The sequence below is a fragment of the Cherax quadricarinatus genome, chromosome 34 (assembly GCF_038502225.1).
Source record: "Cherax quadricarinatus isolate ZL_2023a chromosome 34, ASM3850222v1, whole genome shotgun sequence".
Classification (NCBI taxonomy): Eukaryota; Metazoa; Arthropoda; class Malacostraca; order Decapoda; family Parastacidae; genus Cherax; species Cherax quadricarinatus.
Genome location: NC_091325.1, coordinates 31186864 through 31208879, shown reverse-complemented (window position 1 = coordinate 31208879; position 22016 = coordinate 31186864). Strand labels below are relative to the sequence as shown.

The 22016-nt window shown below is 48.6% G+C and overlaps 1 protein-coding gene across 1 annotated transcript in view; it reads left to right on the top strand.

The window, feature by feature from the left end:
- LOC128693665 (synaptogenesis protein syg-1-like) overlaps window positions 1-22016 on the top strand; it is a 244980-nt gene that overhangs the window by 172729 nt on the left and 50235 nt on the right. Inside the window, exon 5 of the mRNA XM_070091248.1 lies at window positions 14713-14820. Coding sequence (XP_069947349.1) covers window positions 14713-14820 — 108 coding nt within the window. The remainder of the gene's footprint in view (window positions 1-14712; window positions 14821-22016) is intronic.

Sequence of the window (22016 nt, the reverse complement as noted above, 5' to 3'; positions counted from 1 at the left end):
ATGATCTACCTCCTCAAACACCTAAGTGAAAAATGTTAGTAAATTCGTAAGACAGGAACGCCCCTTTGTAAAACCTTGTTGAGATTCATTATTCAATCTTTGCCTATCAAGATGGCTACGAATTGCTTCGGCAATTACTGATTCCATAAATTTTCCCACCATGGAGGTAAGGCTTATTGGTCTATAGTTCGAAACCAAGGACCTGTCGCCTGCCTTGTAAATAGGTATTACATTTGCCATTTTCCACTTATCAGGCACTATGCCAGTTTGTAGTGATATGTTAAAAAGAATAGCCAAAGGTATGCTAAGTTCCTCTTTACAAACAGTTCATCAGGGCCTGGTGATGGGTTAGATTTTAGTTTCTCTATTTGTCTGAGGACCATGTCACTAGTTACCGCAATCGTGCATAGTTTATTATTGTCCTGTTCTACATAATCTATTATTTCAGGAATATCGCTAGTATTTTCCTGGGTGAAAACTGAGAGGAAGTAGGTATTAGAATTTCACACATCTCCTTATCACTGTCAGTAATCTGACCAGAGTTACTCTTAAGTGGGACAATCTTACTTCTGTATACCTGAAAGAACCCTTTTGGGTTAGTCTTTGAATCCCTTGCGACCTTAGCCTCATAATCCCTTTTTGCTTTTCTTATTCCTTTCTTTATTTCTCTCTTTAATTGAATATATTGGTTTCTTAACTGCTCATCCCCTCTTTTGATACGCCTATATGTGCCTCTCTTTTCGCCAATGAGATGTTTTAATCTATTGTTCATCCATTTGGGATCATTTTTGTTAGATCTAATTTCCTTATTCGGAACAAAAGTTGTCTGGGCAGCTAGAACTATGCTCTGAAAAACGTCATATTGGCAACCAAGATCACCTACCTGACCCATAGTCAGGACATCCCAATTTAGCCCACCCAGGTAATTTTTTCAGTCCCATGAAGTCGGCCAAGCGAAAATCTGGGACAGAGATTTGATTGCAGTTATCCGGGTAATTCCATGATATCATATCATATATCTCTCTCTCTCCTCCGTTCCAGTGAGTACATATTTAAAACTTCAAGGAGTTCTCAACAATTTAAATGCCTTATCGGCTCTATGCACACCATAAACGATCTTTATATTGGCTCCAGCTGTGATATTTATGGCATAACTGGGGCCGTCATCACATGTATGAGCTAAGCCAATCGCTGAGAGTAAACTTGCGTTGCTCTCTCACTAATTATTATTTTGCAGCTATACTAGACTGTGTATATATTGTAAATATTGTTCAGGGGATATAAGGGTACTTCAACTTCCCTTGGTGTTTGTCTTTGCTCTTATTTTTCAAGGTTTCTTGCTTGCATTAAGCCTTGATTTATACCCAGGCACCAGTGACCTGTCAACAAGATATACATGTTTCTAAGCATATATATGCTTTTCGTTTATCTTAATGCATATCTTTGAGACTAAAGTTTTATTATCTGGTGCTATAAAGGTTACGAAAAGCCTTACTGACCCTCGAGCAGACAATATTTTTTAATCCCATTAACGAATCATGAATTATATTGAAATTTCATAAACTAACAAGGATTTATATACGTAATTTGTAATGCATGATGACATATAACATGTAGCAAAACTCTGGTTTAACATATGGACTAAATTATTACTGTAGTAAATATTTTTGACATTTTACATTTGTGTATTTATACTAAATGATATTTCTAAAATATAATTTTTTCCAGTACAATTTTTGGAATATAATGATAAATGTAACCCATGAAACTCATCATCCCATAATGAATATGAAAAACAATATAATGAATATAATTTAAAAAATCCCTCAGATTTGTTTAAAAAATATGGATTAAAATCACAATAGTAAAAGTGGTATTTCATATACTGAAACAAATAATAATATAAAAACTACTGAAATAAAAATTGCATATTTATTATTTAATTTGTAGTTCATTTTCAGATTTTTAGACTTCTGAATTTATGTAATGACATTATCACCCAGGATCCCCACCAAAGGCTGTGTATAAATTATTCAGGATCAAAGAGAATATCAAATTTATGTTAATTTTTTATGCTAATTTTGTTCTACTTTCTTGATCTTGTTGATATCTCTAGACAATTTTTCATATAATTTTGGATTATTTACCGACATCTCGGTAGAATTTGGTAATTATTTTACACATTTCACAGTACATCATGGAATAAGTTATATTTTCGTGTGCAATTGTTACTTTGGTAAATATGTGGCAATTAAGAAAATATTAACCCTGAAAATAAGAACCCTGAAAATAAGAACTTTGAACGGTTCTGCCAATGGGGTTATACAATCTTGCAGTCAGCACGGTTTAACTATTGCCTCTACCTTGCCAACCAATGTCATGCAAGCGCTGTCAGCATCGCCTCTTTCTCTTCTTCCTCCTATCCCTTCCTTTTCCCCACTTAACTTCCACTATCAAAAAATCTCCATTTCACCCACATGAGCCTTACCTGGGAGTATGCTATGCTATGCTAGAACACTAAGGAAAGTGTAGCAGCAGAGTGAGGCTCACGCCTGGCCCAGTGTAAACTAAAACAGGAGTGAAGCAACACAGTGAGTCTCAAGCCTGGCCCAGTGTAAACTATGACAAGAGTGGAACAACACGGTGAGTCTCACACATGGTAGTGTGTGTCTCACACATGGTAGTCTCACACAGGAGTGAAGCAACACAGTGAGTCTCACGCCTGGCCCAGTGTAAACTAAGACAAGAGTGGAGCAGCAGAGTTGGTCTCAGGACTGGCCCAGTGTAAACTAAGACAAGAGTGGAGAGGCAGAGTTGGTTCTAAGGACTGGCCCAGTGTAAACTAAGACGGAGGTGGAGCAGCAGAATGAGGCTCACACCTGGCGCAGTGTAAACTAAGACGGGGGTGGAGCAGCAGAGTGAGACTCACGACTGGTCTAGTGTAAACTAAGACAGGAGAGGAGCAGCAGAGTGAGGCTCACAACTGGCTCAGTGTACACTAAGACGGGAGTGCAGCAACCCAGTGAGTCTCACGCCTGGCCTAGTGTAAACTAAGAAAGGAGTGAAGCAGCACAGTGCGTCTCACGCCTGGCCCAGTGTAAACTAAGACGGGATAGGAGCAAAACAGTGAATCTCACGCCTGGCCCAGTGTAAACTAAGACAGGAGTGGAGAAACACAGTGAGTCTCTTGCCTGGCCAAGTGTAAACTAAGACAGGAGTGAAGCAACACAGTGAATCTCACGCCTGGCCCAGTGTAAACTAAGTCGGGAGTGGAGCAGCAGAGTGAGTCTCACGCCTGGCCCAGTGTAAACTAAGACGGGAGTAAATCAACACAGTGAGTCTCACGACTGGTCTAGTGTAAACTAAGACGGGAGAGGAGCAGCAGAGTTGGTCTCACGACTGGCCCAGTGTAAACTAAGACGGGAGAGGAGAGACGAGCAGCAGAGTGAGGCTCCCGACGGGCCCATTGTAAACTAAGACGGGAGTGGAGCAGCAGAGTGAGGCTCACCACTGGCCTAGTATAAAGTAAGACGGAAGTGGAGCAGCAGAGAGAGGCTCACGCCTGGCCAAGTGTAAACTAAGACAGGGGTGGAGCAGCAGAGTGAGTCTTACGCCAGGCCTAGTGCAAAATTGGAGTGGAGCAACAGAGTGAGGCTCACGCCTGGCCCAGTGTAAACTAAGACAGGAGTGGAGCAGAAGAGTGAGTCTCACGCCTGGGCCAGCGTAAACTAAGACAGGAGTGGAACAGCAGAGTGAGTCTCACGCCTGGCCCAGTGTAAACTAAAACGGGAGTGGAGCACCAGAGTGAGGCTCACGCCTGGCCCAGTGTAAACTAAGATGGGAGAGGAGCAGCAGAGAGAGGCTCACAACTGGCTCAGTGTAAACTGAAACGGGAGAGGAGCACCAGAGTGAGGCTCACGACTGGCCCAGTGTAAATTAGGACCGGAGTGGAGCAGAAGACTGATTCTCACGACTGGCCTAGTGTAAACTAAGACGGGAGTGGAGCAGCAGAGTGAGTCCCACGAAAGGTCTAGTGTAAACTAAGATGGAAGTAGAGCAGCAGAGTGAAGCTAACGCCTGGCCTAGTGTAAACTAAGACGGGAGTGAAGCAGCAGAGTGAGGCTCACGACTGGCCAAGTGTAAACTATGACACGAGTGGAGCAGCAGAATGAGGCCCACGACTGGCCCAGTGTAAACTAAGACGGGAGTGGAGCAGCAGAGTGAGGCTCGCGAGTGGCCCAGTGTAAACTAAGATGGGAGTTGAGCAGCAGAGTGAGGCTCACGCTTGGCCCAGTCTAAACTAAGACAGGAGTGGAGCAGCAGAGTGAGTCTCACGCCTGGCCTAGTGTAAACTAAGACGGGATTGGAGGAGCAGAGTGAAGCTGACGACTGGCCCAGTGTAAACTAAGACGGGAGTGAAGCAGCAGAGTGAGGCTCACGCCTGGCCCAGTGTAAACTAAGACGGGAGAGGAGCAGCAGAGAGAGGCTCGCAAATGGCCCAGTGTAAACTAAAGCGGGAGTGGAGCAGCAGAGTGAGGCTCACGACTGGCCTAGTGTTAAGTAAGACGGGAGTGGAGCAGCAGAGTGAGGCTCGCGACTGGCCCAGTGTAAACTAAGATGGGAGTGGAGCAGCAAAGTGAGGCTCACGCTTGGCCCAGTCTAAACTAAGACAGGAGTGGAGCAGCAGAGTGAGTCTCACGCCTGGCCTAGTGTAAACTAAGACGAGATTGGAGGAGCAGAGTGAAGCTGACGACTGGCCCAGTGTAAACTAAGACGGGAGTGAAGCAGCAGAGTGAGGCTCACGCCTGGCCCAGTGTAAACTAAGACGGGAGAGGAGTAGCAGAGAGAGACTCACAAATGGCCCAGTGTAAACTAAAGCGGGAGTGGAGCAGCAGAGTGAGGCTCACGACTGGCCTAGTGTTAAGTAAGACGGGAGTGGAGCAGAAGAGTGAGGCAGACGACTGGCCCAGTGTAAACTAAGACGGGAGTGGAGCAGAATATACAGGCTGACGACTGGCACAGTATAAACTAAGACGGGAGTGGAGCAGCAGAGTGAGTCTCACCACTGGCCTAGTGTAAACTAAGAGGGGAGTGGAGCAGAAGAGTGAGGCAGACGACTGGCCCAGTGTAAACTAAGACGGGAGTGGGGCAGCAGAGTGAGTCTCACGCCAGGTCAAGTGTAAACTAAGACGGTAGTTGAGCAGCAGAGCGAGTCTTACGCCTGACCTAGTGTAAGGTAAGGCGGGAGTTTAGCAGCAGAGTGAGTCTCACGACTGGCCCAGTGTAAACTACGACGGTAGTGGAGCAGCAGAATTAAGCTCACGACTGGCCCATTGTAAACTATGACGGTAGTGGAACAGCAGAATGAGGCTCACGCCTAACCCAGTGAAACTAAGACAGGAGTGGAACAGCAGAGTGAGTCTCACGCCTGGCCTAGTGTAAATTAAGACGGGAGTGGAGCAGCAGAGTGAGGCTCCCGACGGGCCCATTGTAAACTAAGACGGCATTGGAGCAGCAGAGTGAGGCTAACCACTCTCCTAGTATAAAGTAAGACGGAAGTGGAGCAGCAGAGAGGCTCACGCCTGGCCAAGTGTAAACTAAGACAGGGGTGGAGCAGCAGAGTGAATCTTACGCCTGGCCTAGTGTAAAAATTGGAGTGGAGCAACAGAGTGAGGCTCACGCCTGGCCCAGTGTGAACTAAGACAGGAGTGTAGCAGCAGAGTGAGTTTCACGCCTGGCCCAGTGTAAACTAAGACAGGAGTGGAGCAGCAGAGTGAGGCTGACGACTGGCCCATTGTAAACTAAAACGGGAGTGGAGCACCAGAGTGAGGCTCACGCCTGGCCCAGTGTAAACTAAGATGGGAGAGGAGCAGCAGAGAGAAGCTCACAACTGGCTCAGTGTAAACTAAAACGGGAGAGGAGCACCAGAGTGAGGCTCACGACTGGCCCAGTGTAAACTAGGACGGGAGTGGAGCAGAAGACTGATTCTCACGACTGGCCTAGTATATACTAACACGGGAGTGGAGCAGCAGAGTGAGTCGCACGAAAGGCCTAGTGTAAACTAAGAAGGAAGTGGAGCAGCAGAGTGAGGCTAACGCCTGGCCTAGTGTAAATTAAGTCGGGAGTGGAGCAACAGAGTGAGGCTCGCGCCTGGCCCAGTGTAAACTAAGACGGGAGTGGAGCAGCAGAGTGAGGCTCACGACTGGCCAAGTGTAAACTATGACACGAGTGGAGCAGCAGAATGAGGCTCACGACTGGCCCAGTGTAAACTAAGACGGGAGTGGAGCAGCAGAGTGAGGCTCGCGACTGGCCCAGTGTAAACTAAGATGGGAGTGGAGCAGCAGAGTGAGGCTCACGACAGGCCAAGTGTAAACTATGACACGAGTGGAGCAGCAGAATGAGGCTCACGACTGGCCCAGTGTAAACTAAGACGGGAGTGGAGCAGCAGAGTGAGGCTCGCGACTGGCCCAGTGTAAACTGAGACGGGAGTGGAGTAGAATAGACAGGCTGACGACTGGCACTGGCACAGTAAAAACTAAGACAGGAGTGGAACAGCAGAGTGAGTCTCACGCCTGGCCTAGTGAAAACTAAGACGGGATTGGAGGAGCAGAGTGAAGCTGACGACTGGCCCAGTGTAAACTAAGACGGGAGTGAAGCAGCAGAGTGAGGCTCAAGCCTGGCCCAGTGTAAACTAAGACGGGAGAGGAGCAGCAGAGAGAGGCTCACAAATGGCCCAGTGTAAACTAAAGCGGGAGTGGAGCAGCAGAGTGAGGCTCACGACTGGCCTAGTGTAAAGTAAGACGGGAGTGGAGCAGCAGACCGAGGCTCACGCCTGGCCCAGTGTAAACTGAGACGGGAGTGGAGCAGCAGAGTGAATCTCACGCCAGGTCCAGTGTAAACTAAGACGGTAGTGGAGCAGCACAGCGAGTCTCACGCAAGACCTGGTGTAAAGTAAGGCGGGAGTTTAGCAGCAGAGTGAGTCTCACGACTGGCCCAGTGTAAACTACGGCGGTAGTGGAGCAGCAGAGTTAAGCTCACGACTGGCCCAGTGTAAACTACGACTGTAGTGGAACAGCAGAATCAGGATCACGCCTAACCCAGTGTAAACTAAGACGGGAGTGGAGCAGCAGAGTGAGTCTCACGCCTGACCTAGTGTAAACTAAGACGGGAGTGGAGCAGCAGAGTGAGGCTCACGACTGGCCCTGTGTAAACTTTGACGGTAGTGGAATAGCAGAATGAGGCTCATGGTTGACCCAGTGTAAACTAAGACTGGAGTGGAGCGGCAGGTTGAGTCTCACGATTGGACCAGTGTAAACTTAGACGGGAGTGGAGAAGCAGAGTGATGGTCACGCCTTGCCCTATGTAAACTAAGACAGGAGTGGAGCATCAGAGTGAGTCTCACGCCTGGCCTAGTGTAAAGTAAGACAGGAGTGGAGCAGCAGACCGAGGCTCACGCCTGGCCCAATTTAAACTGAAACGGGAGTGGAGCAGAATAGACAGGCTGACGACTGACCCAGTATAAACTAAGAAGTGAGTGGAGCAGCAGAGTGAGTCTCACCTCTGGCCTTGTGTAAACTAAGACGGGAGTGGAGCAGCAGGATGATTCTCACGACTGGCCCAGTGTAAACTTAGACGGGAGTGGAGCAGCAGAGTGAGGGTCACGCCTTGCCGTATGTAAACTAAGACGTGAATGGACCAGCACAGCGCGGCTGACGACTGGGCCAGTGTAAACTAAGACGGGAGTATAGCAGCAGAGTGAGGCTTACGCCTGGCCCATTGTAAACTAAGACGGGAGTGGAGCACCAGAGTGACGCTCCAGAGTAGCCCTGTGTAAACTAAGACGGGAGTAGAGCGGAATAGAGAGGCTGACGACTGGCCCAGTGTAAACTAAGACTGGAGTGGAGCAGCAGAGTTGGGCTTACGACTGGCCCAGTGTAAACTAATACGGGACTGGAGCAGCAGAGTGAGGCTCACGACTGGCCAAGTGTAAACTAAGACGGGAGTGAAGCAGAATAGAGAGGCTGACGACTGGCCTAGTGTAAACTAAGACGGGAGTGGAGCAGCACAGTGAGGCTCACGACTAGTCCAGTGTAAGCAAAGACGGGAGTGGAACAGCAAACTGAGGCTCACGCCTGGACCAGGGTAAACTAAGATGGGAGTGGAGCAGCAGAGTGAGTCTCACAACTGGCCTAGTGTAAACTAATATAGAAGTGGAGCAGCAGAGTGAGGCTCACGCCTGGCCTAGTGTAAAGTAAAACGGGAGTGGAGCAGCAGAGTGAGGCTCACTCCTGGACAATTGTAAACTAAGAAGGGAGTGGAGCAGGAGAGTGAGCCTCACGACTGGCCCAGGGTAAACTAAGACGGGAGTGGAGCAGAAGAGTGCTACTGACGACTGGCCTAGTGTAAACTAAGACGGGAGTAGAGTAGCAGAGTGAGGCTCACATCTGGGCCAGTGTAAAGTATGATGGGAGTGGAGCAGCAGAGTGAGTCTCACGCCTGGCCTAGTGTAAAGTAAGACGGGAGTGGAGCAGCAGAGTGAGTCTCACCAATGGCCTAGTGTAAACTAAGACGGAAGTGGAGCAGCAGAGTGAGGCTCACGACTGGCCAATTGCAATCTATGACAGCAATGCAGCAGCAGAGTGAGGCTCACGACTGGCCCAGTGTAAACTAAGACGGGAGTGGAGCAGAAAAGAGAGGCTGACGACTGGTCCAGTGTAAACTATGACGGGAGTGGAGCAGCAGAGTGAGTCTCACCACGGGCCTAGTGTAAACTAAGACGGAAATGGAGCAGCAGAATGAGGCTCACGCCCGGCCCACTGTAAACTAAGACAGGAGTGGAGCAACAGAGTGAGTCTCACGCCTGGCCTAGTGTAAAGTAAGACGGGAGAGGAGCAGCAGAGTGAGTCTCACCACTGGCCTAGTGTAAACTAAGATGGGAGTGGAGTAGCAGAGTGAGGCTCACGACTGGCAAGTGTAAACTAAGACGGGAGTGGAACAGCAGAGAGAGGTTCACGACTGGCCAGTGAAAACTGAGACGTGAGTGGAGCAGCAGAGTGAGTCTCACGACTGCCCCAGTGTAAACTATGACGGGAGTGGAGCAGCAGAGTGCGGATGACGACATGCACAGTGTAAACTAAGACGAGAATGGAGCAGGAGAGTGAGGCTCACGACTGGCCAGTGTATACTTAGACGGGAGTGGAGTAGCAGAGTGAGTCTCATGACTGGCCCAGTGTAAACTAAGACGGGAGTGGAGTAGCAGAGTGAGTCTCACGACTGGCCCAGTGAAAACTAAGACGGGAGTGGAGCAGCAGAGTGAGGCTCACGGCTGGCCCAATGTAAACTAAGAAGGGAGTGAAGCAGAATAGAGAGGCTGACGACTGGCCCAATGTAAACTAAGACGGGAGTGGAGCAGCAGATTGAGGCTACGACTGGACAAGTGTAAACAAACACGGGAGTGGAGCAGCAGAGTGAGGCTCACGACTAGCCCAGTGTAAACTAAGACGGGAGTGGAGCAGAATGGATAGGTTGACGACTGGCCCAGTGTAAACTAAGACGGGAGTGGAGCAGCAGAGTTAGGCTGACGACTGGCCCAGTGTAAACTGAGAAGGGAGTGTAGCAGCAGAGTGAGTCTCACGACTGGCTCAGTGTAAACTATGACGTTAGTGGAGCAGCAGAGTGAGGCTCACGCCTTGCAGAGTGTAAACTAAGACTGAAGTGGAGCAGCAGAGTGAGGCTCACGCCTTGCACTGTGTAAACTAAGACGGGAGTGGAGCAGCAGAACAAGGCTCACACCTGACCCAGTGTAAACTAAGACGGGAGTGGAGCAGCAGAGTGAGGCTCACGACTGGCCCATTGTAAACTAAGACGGGAGTGGAGCAGCAGAGTTAGGCTCAAGCCTTGCACAGTGTAAACTAAGAAGGGAGTGGAGCAATAGAGTGAGTCACACCACTGGCCTAGTGTAAACTATGAGGGTAATGGAATAGCAGAATGAGGCTCACGCCTTGTCCATTGTAAACTAAGAAGGGAGTGGAGCAGCAGAGTGAGGCTCACGACTGGCGCATTGTAAACTAAGACGGGAGTGGAGCAGTAGAGTGAGTCACACCACTGGCCTAGTGTAAACTATGAGGGTAATGGAATAGCAGAATGAGGCTCACGCCTCGTCCATTGTATACTAAGAAGGGAGTGGAGCAGCAGTGTGCGGCTGACGACTGGCCCAGTGTAAACTGAGAAGTGAGTAGAGTAGCAGAGTGAGGCTCACGCCTGCCCCAGTGTAAACTAAGACGAGAGTGGAGCAGTAGAGTGAGGCTCACGACTCTCCCAATGTATAAACTATGACGGGAGTGGAGCAGCAGAGTGAGGCTCATGACTGGCCCAATGTAAACTATGGCGGGAATAGAGCAGTAGAGTGAGACTCACGCCTGGCCCAGTGTAAACTAAGACGGGAGTGGAGCAGCAGAATAAGGCTCACGACTGGCCCAGTGTAAACTAAGACAGGAGTTGAGCAGCAGAGTGGGGCTTACGACTGGGCCAGTGTAAACTAAGACGGGAATGGAGCAGCAGAGTGAGGCTCACGACTGGCCAAGTGTAAACTATGACAGGAGTGGAGCATCAGACTGAGGCTCACGACTGGCCCAGTGTAAACTAAGACAGGAGTGGAGCAGAATAGAGAGGCTCACGACTTGCCCAGTTTAAACTAAGACGGCAGTGGATCAGCAGAGTGAGTCTCACCGCTGGCCTATTGTTAACTAAGATGGGAGTGGGGCAGCAGAGTGAGGCTCACGACTGGCCAGTGTAAACTAAGACTGGAGTTGACCAGCAGAGTGAGGCTCACGACTGGCCCAGGTTAAATTAAGAAGGGAGTGGAGCAGGAGAGTGAGGATCACGACTGGCCCAGTGTAAACTATGGCGGGAATAGAGCAGTAGAGTGAGGCTCACGCCTGGCGCAGTGTAAACTAAGACGGGAGGGCAGCAGCAGAATAAGGCTCACGACTGACCCAGTGTAAACTTAGACGGGAATGGAGCAGCACAGTGAGGCTCTCGACTGGCCATGTGTAAACTATGACAGGAGTGGAGCAGCAGACTGAGGCTCACGACTGGCCCAATGTAAACTAAGACGGGAGTGGAGCAGAATAGAGAGGCTGACAACTTGCCCAGTGTAAACTAAGACGGCAGTGGATCAGCAGAGTGAGTCTCACCACTGGCCTAGTGTAAACTAAGATGGGAGTGGAGCAGCAGAGTGAGGCTCACGACTGGCCAGTGTAAACTAAGACTGGAGTTCACCTGCAGAGTGAGGCTCACGACTGGCCCATGGTAAATTAAGAAGGGAGTGGAGCAGCAGAGTGAGGCTCACGACTGGCTCAGTGTAAACTAGGACGGGAGTGGAGCAGAAGACTGATTCTCACGACTGGCCTAGTGTAAACTAAGAAGGAAGTGGAGCAACAGAGTGAGGTTCGCGCCTGGCCCAGTGTAAACTAAGATGGGAGTGGAGCAGCAGAGTGAGGCTCACGCTTGAACCAGTTTAAACTAAGACAGGAGTGTAGCAGCACAGTGAGTCTCACGCCTGGCCTAGTGTAAACTAAGACGGGATTGGAGGAGCAGAGTGAAGCTGACGACTGGTCCAGTGTAAACTAAGACGGGAGTGAAGCAGCAGAGTGAGGCTCACGCCTGGCCCAGTGTAAACTAAGACGGGAGAGGAGCAGCAGAGAGAGGTTCACAAATGGCCTAGTGTAAACTAAAGCGAGAGTGGAGCAGCAGAGTGAGGCTCACGACTGGCCTAGTGTAAAGTAAGACGGGAGTGGAGCAGCAGACCGAGGCTCACGCCTGGCCCAGTGTAAACTGAGACGGGAGTATAGCAGAATAGACAGGCTGACGACTGGCCCAGTGTAAACTAAGACGGGAGTGGAGCAGCAGAGTGAGTTTCACCACTGGCCTAGTGTAAACTAAGACGGGAGGGGAGCAGAAGAGTGATGCAGACGACTGCCCCAGTGTAAACCAAGACGGGAGTGGGGCAGCAGAGTGAGGCTCACGCCTGGCCTAATATAAACAAAGACGAGAGTGGAGCAGGAGAGTGAACCTCACGCCACGTCCAGTGTAAACTAAGACGGTAGTGGAGCAGCAGAGCGAGTCTCACGCCTGACCTGGTGTAAGGTAAGGCGGGAGTTTAGCAGCAGAGTAAGTATCACGACTGGCCCAGTGTAAACTAAGACGGTAGTGGAGCAGCAGAGTTAAGCTCACGACTGGCCCAGTGTAAACTATGACGGTAGTGGAACAGCAGAATGAGGCTCACGCCTAACCCAGTGTAAACTAAGACGGGAGTGGAGCAACAGAGTGAGGCTCACGACTGGCCCAGTGTAAACTAAGACGGGAGTGGAGAAACAGAGTGACGCTCACGACTGGCCCATTGTAAACTAAGACGGGAGTGGAGCAGCAGAGTTAGGCTTACGCCTTGCACAGTGTAAACTAAGACGGGAGTGGAGCAGTAGAGTGAGTCACACCACTGGCCTAGTGTAAACTATGACGGTAGTGGAATAGCAGAATGAGGCTCACGCCTGACTCATTGCAAACTAAGACGGGAGTAGAGCAGAAGAGTGTAGCTCATGCCTCGTCCATTGTAAACTATGACGTTAGTGGAAGAGCAGAGTAAGGCTCACGACTGGCCCAGTGCATAAACTATGACGGGAGTGGAGCAGCAGAATGAGGCTCACGACTGGCCCAGTGTAAACTATGGCGGGAATAGAGCAGTAGAGTGAGGCTCACGACTGGCCCAGTGTAAACTAAGACGGGAGTGGAGCAGAATAGAGAGGCTGACGACTGGCCCAGTGTAAATTAAGACGGGATTGGAACAGCAGAGTGAGTCTCACCACTGGCCTAATGTAAACTAAGATGGGAGTGGAGCAGCAGAGTGAGGCTCACGACTGGCCAGTGTAAATTAAGACGGGAGTTGACCTGCAGTGAGGCTCACGACTGGCCTAGTGTAAAGTAATACGGGAGTAGAGCAGCAGAGTGAGGCTCTCGACTGGCTCAGTGTAAACTAAGACGGAAGTGGTTTTCAAGGTAAAGTTATGTAAATTAACAGTTTTCCGTTAATGACTCTCATAACAGAATTATGCGCAAGAAAATCTTTTTCTTTATTAATCAAAGCTGTATGTAGAGAAATGTGAAAAGTATCGTCATAGATCCGCGAGTTGTTGGCTGCAACTCTAGCATTTAATGTAATTAAATCAAGCATTCATGTAATTATGTTTTAATGCAAAGATATCTTGTTTATTTGTTTACTATTAACGCAAATTATGCGGATTCATGAAGATTTCTGGGAGCTAGTACACCTGTATGAATCATATTGCACCTGGGGAATAGGAGGAAATCAAATTCGATCGAAGCAAACAAATTTTTTCCAATACCTTGGATCAACAGTCACCAGCATCAAGAGACTCTCCATGAGAGGTATTAACAATGATATATTCCAGATAAAACGTCTATATAATAACATTTTACTATCAGTGATGACAGTTGTCGGTCCTCGAAGCGCTATGTCAGGGCATCATTCACTCAGCCAGACGCCGGGTCAACACATGGACGAGACCCAGACCAGGACTGTGACGGGGAATCAAACAGGAAAGTGGAACTCGGCCAGCTAGGAAATGTGTGAAGCTGTCTGTGCTTTCGTATTCCTTTATTGCCTCTTCTGTGAATGGTGAAAAGTTTCACAAGGTAGATATTCATGATGAAAAACTCAGTTTCAATGAACAAACTTTTGTATGAATCACATACACCTAAAACTACCATCCTTTGCATATGGATAACAAATTCCCCCTGAGTCAGATGCAGTGTGTGATCTCATACACAAAGACATAAGAAAACAGGTACACAGCAGCAGGTTTACTAGTTCATAATATGCAAGCTCTTCTCAAACCCAAACCCACTAACAAAAATATTTGCCCAATCCATTTTTAATTCTACCCAAGGAATACATTTATCGCACTCGAAATCTGTAATAAAGTTGGTAGAATTACCGACAATATGTAAAATAAAAGGACACAAGTGCAACTAATGTGACTTTTTATTGTGGTAACGTTTCGCTCTCCAGGAGCTTTGTCAAGCCATTACCAGAATACCGTCTAGAGACAGAATAAGGCATGTATCACTGGCAACTTAGTGAGCACTCCATATAAGGTCACGCTGCTGAAAACTATACAAATACCTGCTAATGGCTGCTTCTGGTGAGAGCTCCTTCAACATCCGCATCTGTCTTATTAGCCATTAATATACAATTAGTAGTACATGACTGTTGTTTTAGGCCTCCCACACTATAGATACAAAGAATGCAGCATTCACATCAGTGTGAGCAGACATTATCATCAACTGAGTTACGACATATTATCAGTTGTCTCTTTACACTCTCCCATCCGGCAAACAATACAGATCATTATTATAGTAACCTAGGGTCGAGAGACCCCATGAATTATTAGGTCTTACCAAATGTAATCATCAACAAATATATATTACATAACCGTTCTAAAATGTTGTTAAATGTTATTAAGTATTACTAGAACATATCAGTTATCTTGCATGGTCTTAGGCGGCTTTCACAAGTGGTGTCACGTTATTCAAGATAACGTGGCATTATCTGGTATTTTAATATGTCGTTAACCAATAACGGATGTCAATAAATGCTTAAGACTGCCCAAGAATTACAAATATGTGTGTTTACAGAGAGGGTGCCAGTACTGCTGCTCGTTGGTGGGGTGGTGGCACTGTTGCTGGTGGCAGTGATAGTCGCATTCCTCGTCCTCTGCACCAAACAACATTCGGCCACCAAAGGTGAGAGAGAGAGAGAGAGAGAGAGAGAGAGAGAGACAGACAGACAGACAGACAGACAGACAGAGAGAGAGAGAGAGAGAGAGAGAGACAGAGACAGAGAGAGACAGAGAGAGAGAGACAGAGAGAGAGAGAAAGAGAGAGAGAGAGAAAGAGAGAGAGAGAGAGAGAGAGAGAGAGAGAGAGAGAGAGAGAGAGAGAGAGAGAGAGAGAGAGAGACAGACAGACAGACAGACAGACAGACAGACAGACAGACAGACAGAGAGAGAGAGAGAGAGAGAGAGAGAGAGAGAGAGAGAGAGAGAGAGATTTGAATGAACAATAAAAGAAGTAGCAGTAACAATGAATAAACAGTTTTAAGAAGAAAGGCGGTATAAATCTGTTAATTATTTGCACGTAAGATGTTAAAATAAAGTGTTGATGAATGGTTTTGAAAACCGACAAATTGAAGAATTGAGACACTTATGCAACATTTGGGAATCTTTACTGAAGAAACGTTTCGCCACACAGCGGCTTCATCAGTCTTATACAAAGCAGGAAGGTATAAGGAGAGGAGGAGTTTGAGGTAATCAGTCCCTCAGCCTGTAGTCGACGTGTTCAGTCTATCAATCTTGTAGAAAGTACAGCATATACGGAAATCTTTATTGAAGACTGATGAAGTCACTGTGTAGCGAAGCGTTTCGTCAATAAAGATTCCCATATGTTGCATAAGTGTCTCACTTCTTCAACTTGTCGATTTTCCAAACCATTCATCACATCTGTCAGACACTGCATCATGATGGAATCTTGATACAAAGAATTCTTCAAAACTTGTCCAATCTGTTGGACGAAGACTTACTTAGACTAGTGGATGGTTCTGCTATGACCCCGCCTCCTCCTGCTTCGCCTCACCTGACTACAGTAAATAAGCCATCTACTACGACCCTATGCTGTACTTTCTACAAGACTGATAAACTGAACACATCGACTCCAGGCTGAGGGACTGATTACCTCAAACTCCTCCTCTCCTTATACCTTCCTGCTTTGTATAAGACTGATGAAGCATCTCTCACACACTCAGTTCACAGAGTACACTACCTTATCACTAGATAGGCACATGGCTTCTGCCGAAAAGAAGAGGCCACGATGCTCGATGAACACGACGGAGGACTCGGATTTGGAAATGTAGGGCGTAATTCTAGCGAAGAAGTTACGAGACCACTCCGTGTCATCAGAGGAAAAGGAAGATCCTGCTCACATTGCAGCAGGTCTGACAGTTCTAACCATGGAGACAGCGAACATGGAAACAGGAGAGGAAATAAACATTCCATCCCCAGAGAACCAAGAAGGATGGATCACTGTGGACAACAATGAGAAGCGCCGTCCATCCAAGGAGCAGGCAAACCAGCTCAACCCACCAGGCAAATTCAAGGTGAAGTTTTACGGGGGGCACAGAACCCACTATGGAGTTGTTTCATACCTGAATCACGACACAACCTGAAGTTCAAGATATGGTTCAACTTGAGGGGAGAGTCAATACTGACTCCTCTCAACAAGGAAATGTGCACCACCTTGAAGAGAGTCATGGAAACAGACCGCTCCTTCACCCTGGAGGAACTGGATTCTCGGCAGAAGATCACCAAGGGTGTAGTGATGCGACACCCACTGATGATGCCCATCGAGGCAGTAGCAGCTCATTCCAGTGTGGTGTCAGCTCAACGTCTCAAGACAAAGACGGCAGGCAACGCACCAACCTGGCAGGTCCTCATACAGCATGTAGGACCACTGCCATCCCAGCTGGACCTCGGTTCTTGGGGCAGGTACGATGTCAGAACCTTCATGGGAGAACCAGTTCGCTGTTTCAAGTGCCAGCATTACGGACACCTGGGTGCACTCTGTCCCACCAGAGTAATCTGCGGTGTCTGCAGCCAGCGCCACCCTACAGAGGAATGCATTACCAAGCTGAAAAATGCATCGCCACCCACTCCTCAATGCCCGAGCTGCAGGCAGAAACACCATGCCCGGAATCTTCGATGCCCCGAGAGGCTCGCCCCCTACCTCAACGAAGAAACAAAAACAAAAGGAACAGGAGGCGTCGACAGGGAACATTTGGTCAATACGATCAGCAGACGGCACTACACGAGCCCCCACCGGCCATAACACGATAACGCAGGGGCTCCTTGCCCAGCACAGCCGCTTTGCAGGCTCCCTTGGTACCTCACCAGCTGATGCCGGCTACCCAATCTGGTATACAGCAACAGACATCAGTGCACAAAATAAAGAAATCCAACCCTCAGCAGCTCCTAAAGACCACAACAGCCCAGATAATATCCTCTGCTTCGAAACCAATGCCAACGCAGGCTATCACCAGGGAGGATCTCGTAGCACTCATCAAGACGTTCACGGATATTATTTGCAAAACAATCAACTCCACGGAACAACAGAGCGTATTCCGGCAGATGGTCAGTGCACTCCTGAGAGTGTGCTTCTTGACCGAGGAGGAGACGGTGGACGCAATGAATTAGCAGGTTCTCAGAGCGGGCATGACTCAGTCCCCAGCTCAGAAAACAACAGCGGTGGAATAACTTCCTTACCAAATCACACCCTCAAGGTCCTACAATGGAACATTCAAGGCCTGAGGGGCAAACACCACCTCTTTCTACAAAAAACTCTGTCCCTACTATGTGCCCAAGACTGCCCGATTTTACTGGGTATTTTCGGCACATCGATGAGGGCATTCACTGCAGAGGCACAGCTGTATTCGTATCCAATACAATACCTCACGAGGGTATAGCCAACCCTGTGGACTGTGGGGAAGATGTCGAGGTACAGGCCATCTTAGTGCACATACCTGGGGTGCCCATTACCATCTATAACAACTACAAGAACCCAAGACACACCCTCGACATTGCAGAGCTCCTCGCGCTAGTACGCCCTGAGTGTATTATTTGTGGGTGGAGACTTCAACGCACATCACCCAATGCTGCACTCTCTCAGCAACCAACGCTGCTGGCAGATACATCGCCATGCTCCTACACGATATTCCAGAGGTAAAGTTCCTAAACAATGGAGATCCCACACACCTGTTGGGTGGCCACCTTGACATTACCTTTGGGACAAGACAACTCGCAGCAAGAGCCACATGGGAAACTCATCCTAATCCTGTCAGTGACCATTTTGCAGTGATCACCACCTTCAACATCAACAGGCCTCCCACATTTGTGCTGCCTCCTAGATGGGACGTAAAGAGGGCCAACTGGAAGGTGTTCCAGGATTATCTTCTTGACTGGTGGTCCAAATACACTCTATCTGAAGACTGTGGTACGGTTGAACAGGAGCTAATCACTGTTCTCATCCAGGCAACAGAGTGCGCAATTCCAAAGAAGTCCACAGGACGCACTCACATAAGAGACTGGTGGTTCTACAACGACGAGGTGCGGGAGCAGAACCACCGCATCAACTGTTTTATGAAGCAAGAACAGGCGTAACCCTACAGCGGAGAACAGGAATACTCTGAGAGCCATTGTGCAGCATGCCCGTAGAGTCTCTCTCAGAGTAAAAAACTGAGGAATGGCTGTAGTGGTGCTCAACATCCGGGCATCACACCACCTTATCTGAGATACGGGGCAAGCTTGACATCGCAACTGGCAATAGCAAGCCGAGGCCACCAGGACACCTGAACCCATCCCAAGAAGCTGAGAAACTAGTGGAGCTCTTTACTTCCAGGGGAGCCTCCACTCAGTTCCCACAGGACATCCGGGATATACAGATGGATCTTCTGCCACAGCGCCAGTTAACGATACAAGCTGCATGTTAGTCGGAAGATGTGACTGATGAAGACCTCACAGATTTGGAACTCCGACTAGCCATTAAGAACACAGGTGACACTGCCCCGGGCATCGATGGTGTCACGTACTCCATGATTGCACGGGCTGGCCAGAGTGGATGGGAGGCCATACTGGAAGTCATAAACAAGTCGTGGAGGGCTGGGACACTCCCAGCAGCTTGGAAGAAGGTTACCATTGTACCAGTTCCAAAGCCCAAGGACCCAGGCAGTATGAGACCCATATCGCTGACCAGCTGTTTAGCCAAGACTGCTAAGAGGATGGTGTTAAACTGCCTTCTATGGAAACTTGGACCGCCTCATCATCACATATTTGACTTCACCAAAAGAGTGGATACAGCAGAGTGCATAACCACCCTGAACTTATCCCAAGAAGCTGAGAAACTAGTGGAGCTCTTCACTTCCAGGGAAGCCTCCACACAGTTCCCACAGGACATCTGGGATATACAGATGGATCTTCTGCCACAGCGCCAGTTAACGATACAAGCTGCATGTTAGTCAGATTGCTGATAGTAACAAGAAACCTAGTATCGTCGTTTACCTCGACCTTGTGAAGGCAATTAAGCTAGCCAGCCCCACAGCAATTCTAGCAATACTAGCTCGGAAGGGGATCAAAGGACGCCTTCTGGCCTGGATAGAGTCCTACCTTAGGGACAGGCAGGCATGTGTCAGCTTTCAGTGACACTACTCTTCCTTTAAAACCCTAGAAAACACTCCACAAGGAGGTGTGCTCAGACCTACCCTATTTAACGTCCTTATGCAGGAACTTGTGAGCCTTCCCTTTCATAGTGGTACGCAGCTACTCAGCTATGCTGCTGATCTTGCACTCGTAGTGAATGGGAAAGGCAATTTGGAGCGACAGGCCCAGAGAGCTTTGGACCTAATAACGCAATCTTGCAAGGAACTAGGCCTCAAGATCTCCTCCGAGAAATCTCTTGCAATGATGTTCAAGGAACCAGATCCTGTCAATAGATTACGTATTCAGGAACTTGAGTGGACAGGATCCTACCTATACTTGGGAATCTACATCGATAAAAAGCTGAACTTTCAGAAACAGGGCGAGGATGTCAGGTCCCGTGCTCTACTGAGACTCAAGCCATGAAAGCCATGACGAGGCACCGTGCAGGGGCAAGCAAAGATGTACATCGCTTGTACTATTTACAAGCTGTGCGCTCGCTCATTGACTACGGTGCACCGGCGTTAGCTCATCTCTTCCCGCAGAGCAAACAAAGGGTAGAGACCGTACAAAACCAGGCGATAAGAACTATGCTTGGGGCCCCCATCTCGACCAACACAGTATGTCTCAGATCTGAGGCCCGGATTCCTTCCCTGGCTGACAGAGTAAGATACATAAACGCCTGCAAAGTAGCCACGATTCTGCACCGGCAGCGAGGTACACCACTGAGAAGACGAATACTGGCAACCATGATACAAGATCCAACTCTCTTCACGGACTACTCCTGGACTTTCGTTTTATGCTGCTGGGTGGAAGCTGCTGCCTATGCAACTTCTCCTTGAGAAGAGTTGTGACCTTCCTGTTGCTGGGTATCATCCACTACCTGCCTGGTGCCCAGATCCAGCCGATGTTTGCGTCATGCTACTGCGTACCTCTAAGCGTCTCTGCAGTCAAGACATCCTCAGCAATCATGCAGAGACAAGCATGGCACTGGCAGAGGAAAGAACACATGCAGTGTATTTCACAGATGGTTCTGTCGACCCTGACAGGAAGAGAGCAGCAGCTGGACTTTACCACAATGGTCACACACAAGGCTGGCGACTCCCTGACCACTGCACGATCCTTCAAGCTGAGCTGGTGGCGATTCAGCAGGCATTGTCACATGCCCTAAGACATCGACTCCGATCTGTCATACATGTTGACTCCACCTCTGCAATCAATGCCCTCTCCCATCCTCAACCACAGAACAATGTTCACCTCATCACATCGATCCTGAGCATAATGACCTTAGAAGCTCAGGGTAACAGATCGACATTGAACTCGATCCCCAGCCATGCTGGCAGCCGGGGAAATGATGCGACGGATGATGCAGCCAAGGAAGGCAGCCATAGATTATCCACATGTTGGCATTACTGTTCCCATCAGCCTACGACAGACCAAACTGGTAACCGCCAGAGCAATGAAACTTATGGGGGAGGTCCTAGGTGATACCCCATCTCCACAGTGGTACCGAGCAGCGACTCAGGGAGAACCTCATTCATATGATAGAAGCTGATCCAAAGCGCAGTGTATCGCCATCCATCGACTTCGTTTGAGCTTTCCCACAGCCAAGATGATGGTATACAGGGCTAAGGAGATGTGCCAGCACTGCCAGCACGTTGTCCGGCGCCCCCAATACACTATCTTCTGGAGTGCGAAGTTACTGGGACACTCTGCAGGCAACTAGCACTGATATCCCCTTCCGAAGAGGACCCAGAGATGATTGCGGCTACACTAGTGTACCATGGAGTCAACGAACCAGACAAGCTGTTGCCCGTGATAACGACATATCCTCCTCCTCGCTAGTGTCCACAGTTAGGAGTACATACGATGTTGTCGCTTATGAGATGTACCAGATGAATTGACCAGAAGAGTGCTTGAGCAGCATGCGTTGCATCATTGTAGAATCCTTTCTCCTTCAGGAGCCAGAGACGGGTCATCGCAAGATTAAGACCCGTGCCAGGACTCTGGTCTTGGCGAACATTATACATACATACCCTGTGCTGTACTTTCTGCAAGACTGATGGACTGAACACATCGACTCCAGGCTGAGGGACTGATTATCTCAAACTCCTCCTCTCCTTATACCTTCCTGCTTTATATAAGACTGATGAAGCTACTGTGTGGCGAAACATTTCTTTAATAAAGATTGCTGCCCCAATTTACATGGAATGTACATGTATTTGTGGCAATGCACTAGCCAACCAATATGATCTACATGGTCTTAACTGCTAGAAAAATCAAGGACTGGCATGCAAGACACAATGAAGTCAAGGACATCATAGAAAGAGGAGCCTTGCTACAGGTGGATGGCCAGCCGAGAGAGAGCCCTGATTCCTAGCGCTCACAATCTTGCAAACCGCCCCGACAAGATCACTATCTGTCCTTGGAAGAATGACAGGTTTTCAACATGGGACTATACCTGCATATCCACTCTGGCTGACACCTACATCTGTCAGTGTTGGGCAACAGGGAAGTGCTGAAGATCACAGAGATGAATACAAGATCAGGAAGTACAGGGACATAAGCCACCAGTATCAATTTGTCACAGTGGGATGAAAGACCTTCGGATCATGGGAAAAGAAGGCCACATGCTTCGTCAAAGAAATGGGTTCCAGACTCATTGACACCACCAGGACCCGAGGGCGGCAAACGTTGTGG